This window comes from Aquarana catesbeiana, linkage group LG05 (genome assembly GCF_042186555.1).
Source record: "Aquarana catesbeiana isolate 2022-GZ linkage group LG05, ASM4218655v1, whole genome shotgun sequence".
Classification (NCBI taxonomy): Eukaryota; Metazoa; Chordata; class Amphibia; order Anura; family Ranidae; genus Aquarana; species Aquarana catesbeiana.
Window position 1 is genome coordinate 459,742,546 of NC_133328.1, and position 19,693 is coordinate 459,762,238.

The 19,693-nt window shown below is 38.1% G+C and overlaps 1 protein-coding gene across 10 annotated transcripts in view; it reads right to left on the reverse strand.

Annotated features, from left to right (window-relative positions):
- PTPRM (protein tyrosine phosphatase receptor type M) overlaps positions 1 to 19,693 on the reverse strand; it is a 1,075,005-nt gene that overhangs the window by 400,339 nt on the left and 654,973 nt on the right. For 7 of the 10 annotated variants that reach the window (XM_073631374.1, XM_073631369.1, XM_073631373.1 and 4 more), the window contains exon 14: positions 5,492 to 5,566. The exons of the other annotated variants lie outside the window; for them this stretch is intronic. In XM_073631374.1, the coding sequence (XP_073487475.1) occupies positions 5,492 to 5,566 (75 nt within the window). The remainder of the gene's footprint in view (positions 1 to 5,491; positions 5,567 to 19,693) is intronic. 10 annotated transcript variants of the gene reach the window in all.

The window sequence follows — 19,693 nt, forward strand, 5'->3', positions numbered from 1 at the left end:
CTTCCTTTCTCTGTTGGGGTCCCCCAAGGTTCTGTTCTTGGAAATGGAGAAACCCCCTTAGGGGTGGGACTTTGAAGGCACTACCATAGCACAAATTATGTAAAAATATATAAAGTTTATTATATATAGACAAAAAAGCACATAATAAATAAAGAATAGACAAGTACAAATGGATGCATTATGATGTACAAACGTTTGGCAGAATAGACATGATACAAAATCCTAAACCCAGGATTTAGGATTTTGTAAACCCAGGGTTTAGGATCCTAATTAGGATTAGGGTTTAGGATTTTGTATCATGTCTATTCTGCCAAACGTTTGTACATCATAATGCACCCATTTGTACTTGTCTATTCTTTATTTATTATGTGCTTTTTTGTCTATATATAATAAACTTTATACATTTTTACATAATTTGTGCTATGGTAGTGCCTTCAAAGTCCCACCCCTAGGGGGTTCCTCCATTTCCATGTTCACTTGGGATGTGGCACACCTTTTCTGGTAGTAGCCGTGTTTGGATATTCCTGTTTCAAGGTTCTGTTCTTAGACCTCTCCTATTTTCAATCTACACCTCCTCCCTGGGTCAGCTGATAGCCTCCCACGGCTTCCAATACCATCTCTACACTGACGACATTCAAAGCTATTTCTCTACCCCTCAACACACTCCTTCAGTCTCCTCATGTATCACTAATTTACTACCAGATATATCAGTTTGGATGTTACACCACTTTCTCAAACTCAATCTATCCAAAACCAAACTTATCATTTTTCCTCCCCCACGTGCCTCTTCCCCTGATCTCTCTGTCAAAATCGATGGCACAACTATCAGCCCATCTCTACATGCCAAGGTCCTAGGAGTAGTCCTGGACTCTGAACTCTCCTTTAAGCCCCACGTCCAATCACTGTCCAAATCTTGCAGCCTCAACCTCCGCAACATCTCCAAAATACGCCCCTTTCTAACCAATGACACAACAAAGCTCTTAATTCCTTCCCTGGTCATCTGTCGCCTCGATTAATGCAACTCCCTCCTCATTGGCTTACCTCTGCATACTCTATCCCCCCTTCAGTCCATCATGAAGACTGCTGCCAGATTCATCCAGCTTACGAACCACTCTGTCTCTGCTACTCCTCTCTCAATCCCTCCACTGGCTTCCGTTCACCCAACGAATTAAATTCAAAATACTAACAACTACCTACAAAGCCATCCACACCTCTGCCCCCGTCTACATCCCTGACCAAGTCTCAAAATACCATCCTAATTGTTCTCTTCATTCTTCTCAAGACCTTGTGCTCTATAGCTCTCTCATCACCTTCTCCCATGCTCCCTTCCAGGACTTTTCCAGAGCCTCTCCAAGCCTATGAAACTCCTTACCCAAATCTGTCCGTCTATCTACTACTCTATTAGCTTTTAGATGATCCCTGAAAACCCTCCTCTTCAGAGAAGCTTATCCTATCCACACCTAACAACTGTATTTTCATTTTGTCCATCTGATCATCCCCCACAGCTACTACCCTTTGTTCCACTTGACCCTCCCTTCTAGAATGTAAGCTCTAACGAGCAGGGCCCTCTGATCCCTCCTGTATTAAATTATATTGTAACTGTACTGTCTTCCCTGATGTTGTAAAGCACTGCACAAACTGTTGGTGCTATATAAATCCTGTATAATAATAATAATAATAATATGTAAGTTTGAAACAATTTATTTTCTGCATACTAAGTACAATTTGCTTCACAGCCAAACTAACTTGCTTTATTTCTTGCTATAAAAAGCCATTTAAAACGATAATGATAAAAAGATATCAACTATAAAGATACTAAAAATACAATTTAAAACTATACAGCGTAGATACAAATGGCTTGGTTAATAATACTGAAATAATTTAGAGGCCATATAAGAAATAATAGTGCCTCCCAAAAGAAATAGCCATCAACTCTACATTGTCAATGTAATATTTCCTTCTCTTTACAGTTGCTTCTAACATTTAGAAAGCTTTCATGTTTTGTTTAAAAATGTAACTGAATTATTGAAATTTGTGCCACGATGACAAGTGATATGTAGCTACACCTGACTTTATATAGTGTTCACATTGCAAGTAAGTTCTCTTTCTATCTCAGGATTTTTATAGAAGTAGTACTGTGTTTTAGATGAAATGCCCAAAACAGGTTACTTTTAACCAAAAATACATCTCTTCCAAGTGTAGCATATCAAACTGATAGTAAACAAGAGTCCACTGTTACTGATATAGTCAAAAAATTCTGGAGTTAACTTTTTAAACGTTTTCTTTATTTAAAAAATTAATGGATGGCAAGCAATTTAAATAAAACATGCAGAAAAAAACCTGGTATATGAAATGTGACATATATGGACTGGTAACAAAAGGATCACCTGAGATACAATACATGAGTCTGACTAAAGGTACCCACAGAGACAAAGTGACATATAAAATTCCAGATCAGGTGATCTCATGATAATAAGGCAAGCTGGTCTTGGGGTCCTTTTACAATCTTCTCTCTGCACAGCGTAAACACAAATGTTTGGCCAGGCTGGTCATTTCTGTTTCTGTAAAGGCCAGATGAGGCATTAGTCCGTGCCTACACATCTGACTGCTTTCTTATGTCTATGCCCTGGGCAAACTTTTGCTGTAACACGTGTAAGGTAATGGAATTGTTCCTTATACTGTAAAGGAAAGGGAATGGAAATATTTACTTCTCATTTCTCCATGAAAAAAGTTCTGTTTGACCCGTGTGTGAGAAAACAAGCACTTATGGAACTCACAGCCAATTATTAACACTTAAAGAGGAACTGCAGTCTGCTCACATAATTTATAATAAAAAAAGCATCTTTGCCATTCTGAAACTTCCCTCCAACCACTTTGCATATTATTTTATATATACTGCGATTCTGTACTTGCCAAATATGCTGTAGAAATCTCCCTCCACTTAGTCTGGCTGCAATTATTTTAACAGTGGGCAGCTGAAGCTGCTGCCTGTTCACTTCCTTGATTTACACAGAGGCACACCTCCAGCTCTGCAGCTCTCATTGGCCCTCTTATGACTCATTCCCCACTCCTTTCCTGGCAAACTCTCACAAAAGTACATGATGACAAACGCCTACGCTTTTTCCCAGACAAGAAACAGGAAGTGGGCTGTATAAGGTATTTACTGGCAGAAAAAAAAATGTTTTACTATCCAAAGTTAAAACAACAAGGGCAGAAGATTTAATAGATGGAAAGATGAAAAAATGACTGAAGTTCCGCTTTAATCATTTACTCTCTAACCGTCACAATGGAAAATTAAATCAGCCGCAGCGATGCCGAATTTTAAACAATGAGTATGTCTAGTTAAAATAAAGCAAATAATCATTTTTTTCTGTTCACCATATCTAAACGTATTCAACAAACTTTAAATGTTGTTTTTTAATATTTAAGATAATAAAGATTGTGAATATACAGTTGATGGTGAAGTTAAAGAACTTTTATGTCCAATGCTACTTGTTAATGTGTCCTTTGCCTACTTATCTATAGTTATGGGATGAAAAATAATTGTTTTAAATATGAAAGTGTTACAGCACAGATACAAAACACAAGTAATGGTTTGAGTCAGACATCAGCCACAAAAGCCATTATGTTTAATATATTGTAAGTGCTGTGAAGGTCACATTTATAATAGCTAAATTCATTTCCAGCTCTCTTTCACCTGTAGAAAATATGCAATATAAATATAATCTATGCTATTTAATGTTTGCCGGGCTTAATGCTTCCTTTCCCAGGTATATTTTTATGCCCCTTTTTTTTATTAGAATATATGTTAATCAGTGATGGCAAATATAAATAAAATATACAGAATATTATTGCGATAATTCCACACACTTTAAAAGATCTGTTTCTATAGTTTTTCTTACTTTTCTTGTCTATTTATATTTTCTTATACTTATTTAGTAAATGTGTGTAGAAAAAGAAAGTTTTTACTTTATTATATTTGTGGTTTTCTGTTTTTTAGGGCAACATATCATATTCTGAGTATTAATTTAGGAATTATTATCATGCTATAGTATAAACATTTACTTAATTAAAATAATCTTCATTATAAAGTTGTGACTAAATATCAGGTGGGGAAAACATAAAAAAAAACATATTTACACTACTTTTCTGATCAATTGTCACAACTGGAAAATTTTTTGACTACATTTTTGAACAGACAATTTTAGCTAATTGAGAAAGATTACGTAGGAATTAGTAAATCAACTATGTCTGTATATCGTTTCACCTAAGATCTTGTGTGCTCCTTTTCAAAGTAACTTTCTTTTGGTTTTGGATACAGAATGGAAGGGCCAGAACCTCTGTCAGATTTTTGCTGCTGTGTGTGTCACCGCTAGGGCGATTCACCCCATTTGCCTATCATAACTATTGTTTCTGGGAAATAAAGTTATGGGGATTTCCATATTTTATGGTTGTCCCCAGAATAGAAGGTGAATTAAAATCTTCTAAAGGAGACGTGTTCCAGTGACAACTGTCCAAGAGGAGATTTCAGTTTGGAAATATTTCTACCCATTTTCTTTAGTGTCTTTGGGAAAGGAAGTGAAGAATATTTTCTTCAACGGGATATAGACAGCAATATGAAACTGACTAAGATTCTAACTATTCCCCACTCTATCTAAAACAAAAAAAAAAAATAGTTTAGGCTATAGACACATATTAAGGCAGAGTATATTAGTACAGGAAATTACATTTTGGATTCAGTCGGACTAGAAAGTATTTTAGACATGGGCGGGAGGGCAGAGGTGACAAAAAGCATATTGAAAACTGAGTTTTAATACAAAAGTACCTAACAGCTGTGAACTCATTCCTAATAAATATACATGGCAGGCAAAATAATTTCAGTTGAAATATATAGTTAGGGAATATATGTGTGACTGTTTTTTTCTCTACAAGACATCTTTTTCAAGTTTACTCTAAGTAAACCCATTTTGAACCAACTAATCTGCAAGGAATTTATTGGGTTATTACATATCATTGCCACTTTACATGTACACTGGCAATACGAATGTTACGCTTTCAGGGACCTCCTGATTTTTGTGGGATATCCCTTTTCTAAAGCTCCCATAAGAATGGAGCTTTCCAAACTGGGCATGGCTTAGGTCAATTAAAGGAATGGTTGGGCAAAGATGAATTAAAATTATAATGTTGAGGGCTATGACTTAACCTAACACATTTTTAAAAATGCCTTAATATAACAATTACAGAAGCTTAAAAACAATGCACAGAATAAGTAAACACATAATGAGTGCATGCAGTGAAAATACTGATATTTATGGCAAACATAAATGGAATGGACAAGTATCTGTAAAGTGCATGAGCATGTGCAAAGCTTAAACAAAAAAGAGAACAAAGCAAATAAACAAATATAAGAATAAAAATTAGTAAATGAAAATGTTGATGGCAGGAGGCAGAAGGAAATGCACGATGAGTTGTGTGTATTTGAATGTCTGACCTGTTAGTTGGTCGTCGCCTGCAGCAGGGGCGATGCGAATGTATGGTGTTGTAAGCTGAGTCACGATTATCGCAGCTAAGGCAAAGGAAGATTTCCGGGTCAGCATGCATGAGGAGGAGAAGAAAAGCCAGACTGAAGCAAGGCTGACAAGAATACTGTCAATGTTTTACCATGTCAAACACTGCAACATCATTCTGCCATAAAACCTCCCATCCTTATTTCACATTGTATAGAGCTGACACTAGAAAGAATGAGGGAAAGTAAAGGAACAGACTGGACTATGAAAATGAGTTAGAAGCACTTCAGTTAGATCTTGTGATTAATGACAGAGCGGAAGATATGCTGCGAAGAAGCTTACACAAAACACTTTTTGTTTACATTATGGTACATTTCAGGACACAGTATTTCAATGGTCCTTTATTTTTGAGTTAGTTAAAGCCAAATGGAATTCTAATATCTTTTATATTGTATTCATTGTATTTTATTTTCTTGTTATGTATCTAATTGAAGAAAAGGTAAGGGATGTATCAGACCTTATTACTGGGATCTAATGTTGCTGCCTTTTAGATTGCAGAGGCAATTATACACCTTGCAAAACTGTTAAAAACCAAAAAACAATGAAACTGGAGGTCATTAGTACAGTATCTGCCTTACTATGTATTTCTGTGGCTTTATTTGGGCCTTAAGCCTAGTACACACCATGAGATTATCAGATGAATCATCGTCCATTTTTTATTTATTTTCTTGCATGCTAGTCTCCATATCGAAAAATGTATAGGTTACCAAAGTACGAAAATTCCCTTATGACAGAATAAAAATTTGCAAGTGATGTAATGTATTTGTATTGTATTTTCGGATGATAACTGTACTGATTAAAAGAAACGTACGATATCATACGCAAGACAAATTTGTGTTTGTTCTTTTGGATAATTTCGGATAAAAGCTGTGTACTAACGATCAGATTATCGTATGATCGCTTTGAAAGCAGTATTTTTTTTACGATTTTCTGATCGTGTATACTAGGCTTTAAACACAAGATGTATTGGTGACCTCGAAGCCAGTGAACTAGGTTTACATGGCTCACATAATTCCAAGAAACAGTTGTCTTGGGCATATTATGGTTCATGACTTCTGCCAAGTCTTACAAGTAAAGACTAAAGCTGGCCATGTGCCAGTGGATCTGACTGATTGAAAAGAGCAAACATACATTATTTTTATTGAATGCACCAATATATGCATTTGGGCAAATATATATAGGATCAGATCTTGACTTGAGCTAAAGAGACTTTGAAGGGTTTACATAATGACCATATACGTATATTTCCATCAAACTGTCTCCAAATGCAGTTATTTTAGGTATGTTTGTATTACACATAGGTCGATTAATGGCCCCCTGAGTTTTGAACTAATCTTGTCAATGTGTAGGTGGGTTTAATAAATTACAAGTCAATTGTTTAGATAGTTAGTTTTATTTTAATATATTTAAATTTTTGCTTGAGGATTCGGTTTGAACTATACTTTACCTATCCAGAGTGACGTCAACTCCATGTGCACAATAGAGATGTAAATGATTTATCCTAGACATGAATTTGCATTTGTATTTCAAAATAGAAAAAAAAAAACTTCCTATTGTACAATAAGCTTTCTGTTGAATAAAGCACAATGAGGTAAAATTATCATAACTGGAGCAGCAACAAAGCAGCTTCTAACTTTGATTATTAACGCTTACCTGAACCTGCTGGAGATAGAAGCTGATTGGTTACCATGCACAGCTGCTCCAGTTTTAATACATTCCTCCCAAGGTATATTTTTGCAAATAGTACATTTTCTAACCGCTTAAGTGCATCTAAAAATCCCACAGTGGAAATAGGACCAATGACCTTTGTACCTATCAACACCAACTGTCCATGTTTTAGTAGGCTCTGTGCATGGAAAAAGAGTTCTATAACTCCTGGAGTAATCTATATCTAACACTCAAAATGACTGCATAATTTAGAGATCATTTTTACAGTAAGTTATGTGTTTTTATTTATTTTATGTTCATGGCCATTTCCTGTGCTGCATAACTACTCTCTCTCTTTTTCTCTCCATGCCTGCTGTCTTACCAGCTTGATTCAAGACAGACTGGTGTCTGTAAAACCTTTCTAAGTACTGACGCTTTGATGCATCATGCTATCTGTATGGGAGAGGAAGGGCCAGAAACCAACAGTGGGTGTGTATGGGAATGACTCTGCATTATTAAAAGATAAGCAAAAAAAGGGGATCAGGTGGGTAAAACTGCCCTATATCTATCTGAGCATTTTCCCTTGAAATATAGGGGGATAGCCCCATGCAAGGAAGCATTTTTAATCTTGCTGGATTTTTATCTTTTTTTTTTTTTTTTAGGTTTGACTGGTGTAAGCACGCCTGTCACATATAAGGCAAAGGCAATGAAAAAATGACTGTGACCACGGATACAGTAAAATAAAATAGGGATGTATGTGATTATGTTTAAATTAAATGTTAAATGTTACAATCAATAGCTTCAGTGACAAAACACATGCTATCTGATATATCAGGAAACAGACTTCTTAAAAGGATAAGTTCACCTTTCTGAACATGTTACATCCATATTTAGGGTGTAACATATAACATGTAACACGTTCAGCATCCACAAGCTCTCCCCCTGACCCCCCCCGTAACAGTGGGCTGGTGATCTTCTCTCTGCACCCCCTGTCAGAATACAAAAAGAGTGTGGCTGTGCAGGGCTCTACCCACACAGCCACATCATTTATTCACAGAGTACTGTGAATCAATGAACTACAAGGGCACTGATGAGTGCTCTAGGTGGTTCATTGAGCTTCTTGTCATTCAGTAACTGCCTGCCAGTATCGGAGGTAAAGGCAGACAGCTGCAAAAACCATCCACAGGAGCCTGTAATTATACCCACAATCTCCTGATTGTGCAATGATTTACAGGCTCCTAAAAAAATATATAAATGCACACATTTTACCTGCAAAAAAAATTGCATTTATTATTTTTTTAAAGGTGAATTTATTCTTTAAATAATTGCTGTCTTTTATGAGAGGACACCTAAGGAGATGATATATGCCGACATATAATGCATGGTAAAGGCTCATGATGTGCCTTATCTGTTATCTACTGCCTAACGAAGTGACCAAAACACATCATAGTATATTTTGACATCTCAGTGGAGGACACACTCCTGTCAAAAACTTAAACAAATGCAGGCAAACTCACAGAAAAACACAATATTTCCAATGCTTTCTTGTAGCAGTTATCCATTCCATGAACACAATTTTATTATTTTGCAATACTGTAAACTTGCTAGAAAATTACCGTCTGTTCCGGCCCAGTTCCTTTGCTTCTCTCTTTACCTCCCTAAATAACTCTTTGCGCAGCAGTCAGCAGAGGAGCAAAGGGGGATACTATAAAGACGGGGTAGGCAACCAGGGGAACCTCCAGCTAGACTATCATTCAAACCTCAGCTGTATTTCTGTTACATGACAATAATAATAGTTTATTGAGTTTAAATTTAGAGTAATTGTTCAAATATAATATATATATATAAAAAAGCAGCGACTCTGCTTTTAGAAAGATTAAAAAACACAGAAGGTCAAATGGAACAGCTGGAAAATGATGTGAGGAAAATACACAAGAATATTAAGGACAGACTTTTTTCTGAAGGATTTCTCATTTACATAGAACAGCCTGAGTGCTATTAGAATTGTGGCAACAAGCGAGAGAAATAGATCATCTACCATCTGCAGACAATTAAACTCAAAACTGCTGCTGCATAATATTTTGAAATATCCCTCTGCAATGTTCAAATAGAGTGATGCTACTGGATGCTTCATAGCTAGTTACGTGCCTTAAATATCTTAACAGAATTGACTTCCTTGTTAGAATAAATCCATCTCTACCACAGAGTACATAGACACTGAGTATTCTGGGATAGTGAGAACTGGCACATGCTTTGGCCACCTCTATACATAATCTGAACGGTAATTTTTTCCCCCTGACTAATCCACAATTCTTTTGATATGCATCAACATATTGGTGAAATATATGAGTTCTTTGAATGAAACTCCTATGTACATTTCATTAAATGATGCCGGATGTATGGGTACTAGTACTCAGATTCTAAGACTTTTCCACCATTCCAACTTACTACTGTGGAGCTGGACAATCCTATGGTTAGATTACAACACAGGCTACCCACCCTTCTGGCCATGGCTAAGATCAATCAATAGATGGATAGCCAAACTCTAGAGCAAAATTGAACAGTATATAGTTCAGGTTCAGTTTATTAGCCACACAGCTCTTAGCTCTAAACAGCAGATTTACATTTAGAATACTAAATAGAAAATGCTGTCGTCACTCATTTTTCATGATTTGAAGACTAAAGGAACATATTTTTATCATGCATTACTGAAGTGTCATGCAACCATGACATGTGCATAAATACAATATTAATAACAGTGTTTTTTCCAATACTTCTGACACTTCACAGACACAAAGGAACCATTTAGAGCATATCTAAAGTCAAAACTTAGTTTCAAATGTGATAAGGGATAGCTAAAACCCCATCGATGTTTTTGTTATTGTCTGTACATGATATGGGAGATCTTCCTTCACTTTCTGTCTTGAGGCACAAGAGGAGAAGAGAGGGGATCATCCCAAGGGAAAGGAAGCCCTCTGTCAGAAAGTTGTCACTAGAAAAAAATGTCCTCATTTGAAGGTTTCACCTTCATTCCTTTTCCAGTGACAACTCATCATTTTTTTGCATTTTCTTTCACTTTAGGTTCTGGTGACAGTGATCACCAATATACAGTAAATAGAGAGGATAAATCTCCCCAGCAGGGACATATACAGCAGCTAAACCTGACAGGGTTTTAACCCTTTCGCACTTCACCCAAAAAAAAAAATGTAGGTACACTTTGAAGTGGATGTAAACCCTCACATATGCCCAGTGAAGTTGGTGAGGTTGAAAGTTGGTGAGGTTGAAAAAAGACACAAGTCCATTAAGTCCAATCTGTGTGTTTTTATGCCAATATTGTGCCTAATAGTTTTTTAAAATGATCTATGCTCCCTGCTGAAACCACTGATCGTGGAAGAGAATTCCACATCCTTACAACTCTTATGCTATGTACACACGATTGAACATTCCAACAACAAAACCGTGGATTTTTTTCTGACGGCTGTTGGCTCAAACTTGTCTTGCATACACACTGTCCCACAAATGTTGTCGGAAATTCCGAACGTCAAGAAAGCGGTGACGTACAACACGTACGACAAGCCGATAAAAATGAAGTTCAATAGCCAGTGCAGCTCTTTTGCTTGATTCTGAGCATGCTTGGACTTTTGTGCGTCAGAATTGTGTATACACGCTCGGAATGCTCTCAAACAGTTGTTGTCGGGAATTTCGACAGCAAATGTCCGATGGAGCATACACACGGTCGGAATTTCTCACATCGAACATTTGTTGTTGGAAAATCCTATCGTATGTACGGCCCATAATGGTAAAGAACCCTCTACGCAGTTTAAGGTTAAACCACTTTTCTTCTAATTTTAGTGAATGACCGCGTGTTTTTTTAAGTTCCCTTGCCCAAAAAAGTTTTTTCCCTATTGTGGGGTCACCAGTACAGTATTTATAGATTGATATCATATCCCCTCTCAAGTGTCTCTTCTCCAGAGAGAATAAGTTCAGTGCTCGTAATCTTTCCTCATAACTAAGGTCCTCCAGTCCCTTAATTAGCTTTGTTGCCCTTCTGTGGACCCTCTTCAGTTCCAGCACATCCTACCTGAGGACTGGTGCCCAGAACTGGACAGCATACTCCAGGTGCGGCCGGACCAGAGTCTTTTAGAGTGGGAGAATTATCGTTTCATCTCTGGAGTTAATCCCCTTTTAATGCATGCCAATATTCTGTTGGCTTTGCTTGCAGCAGCTTGGCATTGCATGCCATTGCTGAGCCTGTCATCTACTAAGACCCCCAGGTCCTTTTCCATCCTAGATTCCCCCAGAGGTTCTCCCCCTAGTGAGTAGATTGCATTCATATTTTTGGCACCCAAATGCATTATTTTACATTTTTCTACATTAAACCTCATCTGCCATGTAGTTGCCCACCCCATTAATTTGTTCAGATATTCTTGCAAGGTTTCCACACCCTGCAGAGAAATTATTGCCCTGCTTAGCTTAGTATCATCCGAAAATACTGAGATGGAACTGTTTACCCCATCCTCCAGGTTGTTTATGAACAAATTAAATAGGACTGGTCCCAGGACAGAACCCTGGGGGACCCCACTTTCCACACTGGACCATTCCGATTACTCCCCATTTATTACCACCCTCTGAACTCACCCCTGCAGACAGTTTTCAATCCATGTACTCACTCTTTGGTCCATGCTGACAGACCTTAGTTTGTATAGTAAACGTTTATGGGGAACTGTATCGAATGCTTGTGCAAGATCCAGATACACCACATCTATGGGACTTCCCTTATCTAGATGGCAGCTCACCTCCTCATAGAAGGTTAATAGATGTGTTTGGCAAGAACAAATCTTCACGAATCCATGATGATTACTGCTAATGATACAGATTTTATTTCTAAAATCTTGTATATAATCCCTTATCATCCCCTCCAAGAGCTTGCATACTATTGACGTTAGGCTAACTGGTCTGTAGTTCCCAGGTATATATTTTGGTAATTTTTTAAATATTGGTGCTACATTGGCTTTTCTCCAATCAGCTGGTACCATACCAGTCAGTAGACTCTTCATAAAAATTAGGAACAATGGTCTGGCAATTACTTAACTGACTTCCTTAAGGACCCTTGGGTGCAAGCCATCTGGTCCCGGTGACTTATTAATGTTAAGTTTTTCAAGTCTATTTCTAATTCTGTCCTCTGTTAGCCATGTTCCTGTGAGGTGTCATGAGGCTAAACCTTGCAGTTTTTTTACTAAAGCCCCCCGTTTCCATCGTTAAGACAGAGGAGAAGAATAAATTCAAAACCTTTGCCATCTCTCCATCGTTTGTAACCAGATTGCCTTCATCATTCTTTATGGGGCCAATATGATCTGACCTCCCTCTCTTACTATTTATATACTTATAGAATTTCTTGGGATTTCTTTTACTCTCCTCCGCTATGTGCCTTTCATGTTCTATCTTAGCCGCCCTGATTGCATCCTTACTTTTCTTATTGCATACTTTGTAAAGTTGGAATGCTGATGATGACCCCTCAGCCTCGTATTTTTTAAAGGTCTTCTCCTTTATTTTATATGCATTTTTACATTGGAGTTATACCACCCAGGACTTTTATTAGCTCTTTTAAGTTAACAGTCACAGATGATACACAGGGATAAAAAAAATCTCCATAAGTTTTACATGTATATCTGCTGTCTTTAACTTTATATATTCTTTAGAAAGTTCAGATTGTGTTAGGAGATTTTCTCTTCCTGGTTACTACTTCAATGAAGCCTGGGCATACAGCCAAGACAGCTGATTGGAGGAAAGGCACACCCCCCCTCTCCTCATAGGTAGAGACTTTCAGTTCTGTTCGTTGAATGGTTCAGCACTCTGCTAATCTATTTATAGCATCCTCCCCAATACAAAACTCAGGCTGCTTTTATTTGCAACTCAGAAACCCATATTTTATTCTCAATAGAAATAGAAAACATGTCAAGTGTTTACACTGAGAAAATGTAGCATTTTAAAAAAGAAAAAAGGTAATCTTTTTGATTGATGGCAGCCTCAAAAAAGTTGGGACATGGCACCAAAACGCCGGCAAAGTGAGAGGTACTAACATGGAAGCGCTGGAAGGACATTTTGTATCTAATTAGTCTAACTGGCAACAGGTTAGTAGCATGATTGGGTATAAAAAGAGCATATTAGAGAGTCAGAGCATCTCTGAAGTAGAGATAGGCAATGGTTTACCAATCTGTAAAAAGAAGTGTCTAAAAATTGTTAAACAATTTCAGAATAATGTTACTCAGTGTAAATTTGGACATATTATCATCTAAAGATTAAAGAATCTGGAGAAATCTCTAAATGCAAGGGACAAGGCCAAAGCTCAATATTGGATGCCCTTGATCTTTGGGTCTCAGATAGCACTGCATTAAAAACAGGCATGATTCTGTGATGCACATAACTACATGGGTCCAAGAATACTTCCAAAAATCACTGTGCCTGAACACAGTTCGCCATGCCATCCAAAAGTGCAAATTAAAGGTCTGTTATGCAAAGAAGAATCCTTATCTGATTATGATCCAGAAACACTTCCATTTTCTCATGTCCAAAGATCATTTTAAATGGTCTTTTGCAAAGTGGAAAACTGTTCTGCGGCCAGATGAATTTAAATTTGACATTATTTTTTGCAATCATAGGCGCCACACCCTCTGGGCTAAAGAGTAGAGGGACCTTCAGGCTTGGTATCAGCACTCAGTTCAAAGGCCTGCATCTCTGATGGTATGGGGTGAATTAGTGCATATGGAATGGGTAGTTTGCACATCTGGAAAGGCATCATCAATGCTGAAAGATATATCCAGTTTAAGAGCAGCATTTGCTAACATCCTGATGTCTTTTTCAGCAGGACAATGCTAAACCACATACTGCATCTATAACAATAGCATTACTTTGTAGTAGAAGAGTCCAGGTGCTTACTGGCCTGTCTGCAATCCAGACCTCTTCCCATTTGCAAATATTTGGCACATCTTGAAACAAAAAATACAACAAGAAGACCCAGGACTGTTGAGCAGTTAGAATCCTATATCAGGCAAGAATGGGACAACATTCATTTTCCAAAACTCCAGCAACTGGTCTCCTCAGTTTCCAGATGTTTACAGAGTGTTGTTAAAAGAAGAGGGGATGCTACACTGTGGTAAACATGGTTCTGTCCCAACTTCTTTGAGATGTGTTGCTGCCAGCAATTTTAAAATTACCTAATTTTGTTCTTAAAATGGTACATTTTCTCAGTAAATGTTTATTGAGACAACACACCAACATTGTTACTGGGAGACAACCCTTATGAGGTTAAAAGATCAAGTATGGCTACACAAACGTGTTGCAAAAGTGCTTCAAATGCTGGAAAAAATAAGCTTTTATTCTATCAGTTGTATTTGTCCTGGAATTTATGAACACTGTTCATAAATTATAAATCTAAGTTGCAGCATACAAAATTAATTCAATTTGTATGTGTTTAAACTCAAAAACTGTCCCTAGAGGGTTCCAGTAACAAAAAGTATCTGTTCCTCAAAAGAAAGCTGCTATTAGCGGCAGACAAATGGCTTAAGCTTACTAAAATAGAATTAGAAATTGTGCAGTTTAAAAGCTAATAACAGTAATGGTAAAATGTGTTGAATGAATTAGTAGAGTTTTCCCACTTTACATGAATGATCTAGACTGTATACAAACATGCACACACACACACAGTACTTTATAATATGCATCCTGATGTATTTGTCCTACATCCTGCAAGTTCAAACACATTATTCTCAATGCACACATTCCTAAATCGCTGAGAGTGCTGCGGAGAACATTGGCTGGAAACTGATGGCATTCAAAGCAGAAAGTATGTCTCCAGCACACCAAGGATCTCCAGAACAGGTCAAAAGTTTTATTCAGCGATCACATCATAGCTACAGAAGCAACGTTCCAGAGCCTCGCAGGACAACCCTCATCAGGAATGTCACATGGGTTATTTACATTAGTATGGGAAAATGGGGATACCACAATTATTGTGTTTTGGCCTTAATTGAATGCATAGGAGAGTTACCTTCAGGCATCTTATTTGAATTAGTTCAATTGTTTTTAAATTTGGTATATGAAAAATAGTTTTAGCTCAAATTTTGTGAAGATGTGGACCACAAGTGTCAGGAAAGGTTAAATGTGACAGAAAAACAAAATCAAGTTCTGCCCTCTGCTCCGCCTTTTTCTATTTACAATGTTCCAAGTTTTCACAGCTCCCTTCATGCCACTTGGGGTAACACTTCCATTGGAGATATATGAAGGACTATTGAAGACACATTTTTACATATTTTCACTTGTGCATGTCTTTTTAAGTGTGTATATATGTAATGAACTGCGCTGCACTGGATTTATAATAAAACACTTCCATATGGCCAAGATCTAGAGCGAGCCACTTTCTTCCCCACCATCTTAGCCAGAGGTCTGCCATAGATGGAGCGATTTTCTTTCCTGCAACCATGAGTTGCGAGAAATAAAATCACTTGATCCCCCCATGAACACAGTCAGTGTTCATGGACGAATCCCACCTGTGGAACCATTATGTGATTATTGCACTCGAGTTTATCGATTGATCAGCTTAGGTACATTCAGCCTGTTCATACATGGTTCAAATCTCGGATGGTTCAGCAGAAACTGGCCGAGATTCAAACAGTCTTTGGCCTGTATAAGAATTTGACCATGCCTCACATTACCATTTTGTTTACTGGACCCCATTTAAACTTAAACTTTTTCAGTTTGCTTCCAGTATCACAACAACAATATCAATCTCAAACAATCATGACAAATTCATCACATACAAGATTTCAAACTCTCTCATACAATAATAGCTGTCAATTTAAAGCAAACTGGGCCCACCCAGGAACACCAAACATAAAATGTGGTGACTTAAACTGGCCATTCATGGATAGTTTTTTTTTCTCTCATTCAGCCAACCTTGCTTTTGTGGATGGAGAAATTCCCCCTACTGGGACATTATATTCTGACAGCAGTGCTCGCCTAATCTGTGGCTGATCAATTTACCAGAAATTGGTCAAACAGTGAGAAGTCGATCAACAGAGACCTGACAAAATTTGATCAGTGTGTGGATGTCTCCGCTCAACAAAAGTCAATAGTTTGATCAATTTCTGTCAACAGGGACAACCACAAGTGATCGAAATTCTGCCAGTCCCTGCTGAACCGACCAATTTTTGATCAGTGAATGGCCAGCTTTAGATGAACCAGAATTGTCAGGAAGTATACAACACACTCAGGTGATGCTTAATCAAAAGTAATATTAACTTTATCCAGATTCATAGAGGGATTGTCCACAGCATCAGTAGGATGATACAACTTGTCTTTCCCCAGTGAGTGCTGACAACTGTACTTCTAAATAGCCTCTTAAGAAGTACTAGCAGAAAATGGGTGCTCCCTGGACAACCCCTGTATGTATCTGATGTGATATGGGGCGATTAAGCTCTTGCAGTAAATGCGTTTGTAAGGGAGATCTGATCAGTCTGAACTGTATTTTAAGAGGCTTGGCAGCCCACTTTTATTGAAGAAAGACAAAGCAAAATCCAACACCACACAATTCACATAAGTTTCCCACACAGGGAATTTCCAGCTTTGTCAGTACAATAAATAACTAAAAAAATGCTAGACCACCTGGCTATGCTTCAGCAGCACCGCGGCTATTAGCATTGGTCTCCCAGACCATGGGTACTTCGGGCTCACGTAGCCTTTTATCACAGCAACTCGCTGTACAGACCTCGAGATAGGGTTATCCCAGCACCCTGTGTTCTCACACACCTCTCAGGAACCCAGACTCCCTCCAGCCCCCTCTGTGGACTTGCTACTCACTTCAGCCTTTTCAGTCTCTCAGGACTTATGTAGCTGTCCTGATTCTCCCAGTGCTGGGGGCAAGGCATTCCCCCAACAGCAATGGTCACCCCTCTTGGCTGGAGCACACCACTATCTTCACACAAAGGCTGTGTCTCAGAATGGCAGCTACTGCCCTGAGCTATACTTAAGCTTGGCTTATAAAGACCCTGCACACCTGTGTACTCACACAGTAAAACAACAATAAAACGTCTGGGGCCGGGGGACTGGGACATGGATCACACCGGGACCAGTATAGGATATCCTGGGAGGGAGCAAAAAGCAGCTGTGTGGATAAGTACACCAGGAGTGTTGTGAAAAAGGCACAAACATTCAGAATCAACGTGTTGTACCAGTCTGAACCCGGGTTCAAGCTATCTCCGGGTTTGGTAGACCCAGATTGGGGTGTGGAGATTGAGGGTTCCAAAGTGTGGTGGGTGGGATGGAACCTTCAATTCTGTGTCTGGGTTTTGCTGGATTCCTGCAGCCTGTGCGAGTACACATATTCAGAATCAATCAACTAAAAGCGCTAATCTGGACCACCTCCTGTGAAATAAAATCATGAGTCAGTTTATTTGAACATGGTGTGAAGTGGATGATTTCCAACAATTAAAACTCCTCCTGCCCCAAAGCACCAACCCCCCATGTTGAAGGCATGTGGCATGATATGGTTGAGGGGGGCGCGCGCTCGTATTTTCGGCGTTGGGGTTCCCCTTAAAATCCATGCCAGATCGAAGGGTCGGGTATGGTCTTGGAGGGGTACCCATGCCGTTTATTTTTTTAATTTGGCGTGAGGTTCCCCTTCAAGATCTTCAGAGCACAAGTCGCACGCCAAAGCCGGATCAGTTAAGATGCCGATCCGACTTTGATCCCACTTCAGTGATATTCAATGGGCTGAAGTAGGATCCAAATTGGACCAAAGTAGTGCAGGGAGCATTTTCAAAGTCGGAACGACTTGTGTCGTACCAGTTAAGACGGCTACCATAGGGAAACGTTGACATGCACATGTCATGCGACATGAGCTCCAAAGTCAGAGCGTTTGTCGTACCAGTGTGAACCCAACCTGAAGCACAGCTTCCTCTGCTCATAACAAACATTTTGGAGCTTTACATTAAGCCTTAATGTGAATCCTATGTGATTTCTACCTTCATTACCTAATTAAACAGAGTGGCAGGTCCTTGCACTGTCACACTGAATAAAGGTATGTTTTACATTTGATCAAGCAGTGTTTTTTGTGCTTCATTTAACCCTTTCTGACATTTTTGGTTCATCTATGTTTCCACGTATGAACAACCAGCTGAACAACTATGAATAAAAAATGTTTAAAATCTATGCCCCCTCAGTGATTTGACCATCTGCACATAATGCAAGCTTCATTGTGGGGACCACCTTGATATCTTAAATGTTCTTTATGTAACTCTTTCTCTAAGACTGCCAAATTGTAAAATGGATGGAAGCAAGGGCCCTACTAAAATGCAAGCTGTGTATAAGCATACTTCAGAGGAGATAATAGCCATTATCGAACAAGATATTTTCCCCTTATTAAAAGTTAACACAACCTGCAGATTTTAGGTTTACAGAAAGTTCAGTGTTTCCAGAACTCAAACACAATGCAGTTTAAAATATATTTAACGATACCTACCAAATTGGTCTGCAACAAGCAAACAGATGCACAGATTGTTAAGACAGCAACACAGGAATTTGTCATATTTTCACAAAATATAACACGAGTGCCTACTTTTCTTGAAATTACTAAAGCTTAAACAAAGAAAGGTCACTTATTCAAAAAAAAAAATACAGAATGTCAACAAAATGATTGCTCCATTCCATGCCTAAAACAACTGCAGGTCTGATTTCATAACTGCAATTCACCACCTATTACCCAAATGCGCCAGTTGCAATATCATTGAATATCAATAAATCTTAGATTAAACATTTGACCTCTCCTTGACATTGTACTTGTTACACAATTTCTGAATAATCTTTATTTCTTTATTGTTAAAATTATAGCAGATTTGTACTGTGAGTTTAAAAATGTTTATGACAATATCAGAAATATGACCCAAACCTACTTCCACTTGGCTGGATTGTGCCAGATATGTAGTGTGTTATGTCTACAGAACAGTTCCTCCCTGTCCTCATCTCTATAACATGGGGGTGGTGTTCTGTAGTTCAGAGAGGGGAACTGGGCAGGGCTGACAACAGGTACGTTTTTTTTTTAGGAACAGATACAATGTTATTAATGGTATATTTATACCCTACCAAAAGGAGCAAATAATTGAAGTTCTATGGTAGGATTTACATATACTTTAACCACTTCACCCCCCGGAAGGTTTACCCCCTTCATGACCAGGGCATTTTTTGTAACTGTGTTACTATTTTACTGACAATTCTGCGGTCATGCGACGCCGTATCCAAATAACATTTATTTACTTTTTTTCCCCACAAATAGAGCATTCTTTTGGTTATATGTGATCACCTCTGCGTTTTTTTATTTTTTGCTCTAGAAACAAAAAAAGAGCAACAATTTAGCAAAAAAAAATATATATATCTTTTACTTTATGCTATAAAAAATACCCAATAAAAAAAAGCAAAAAATTGAATTT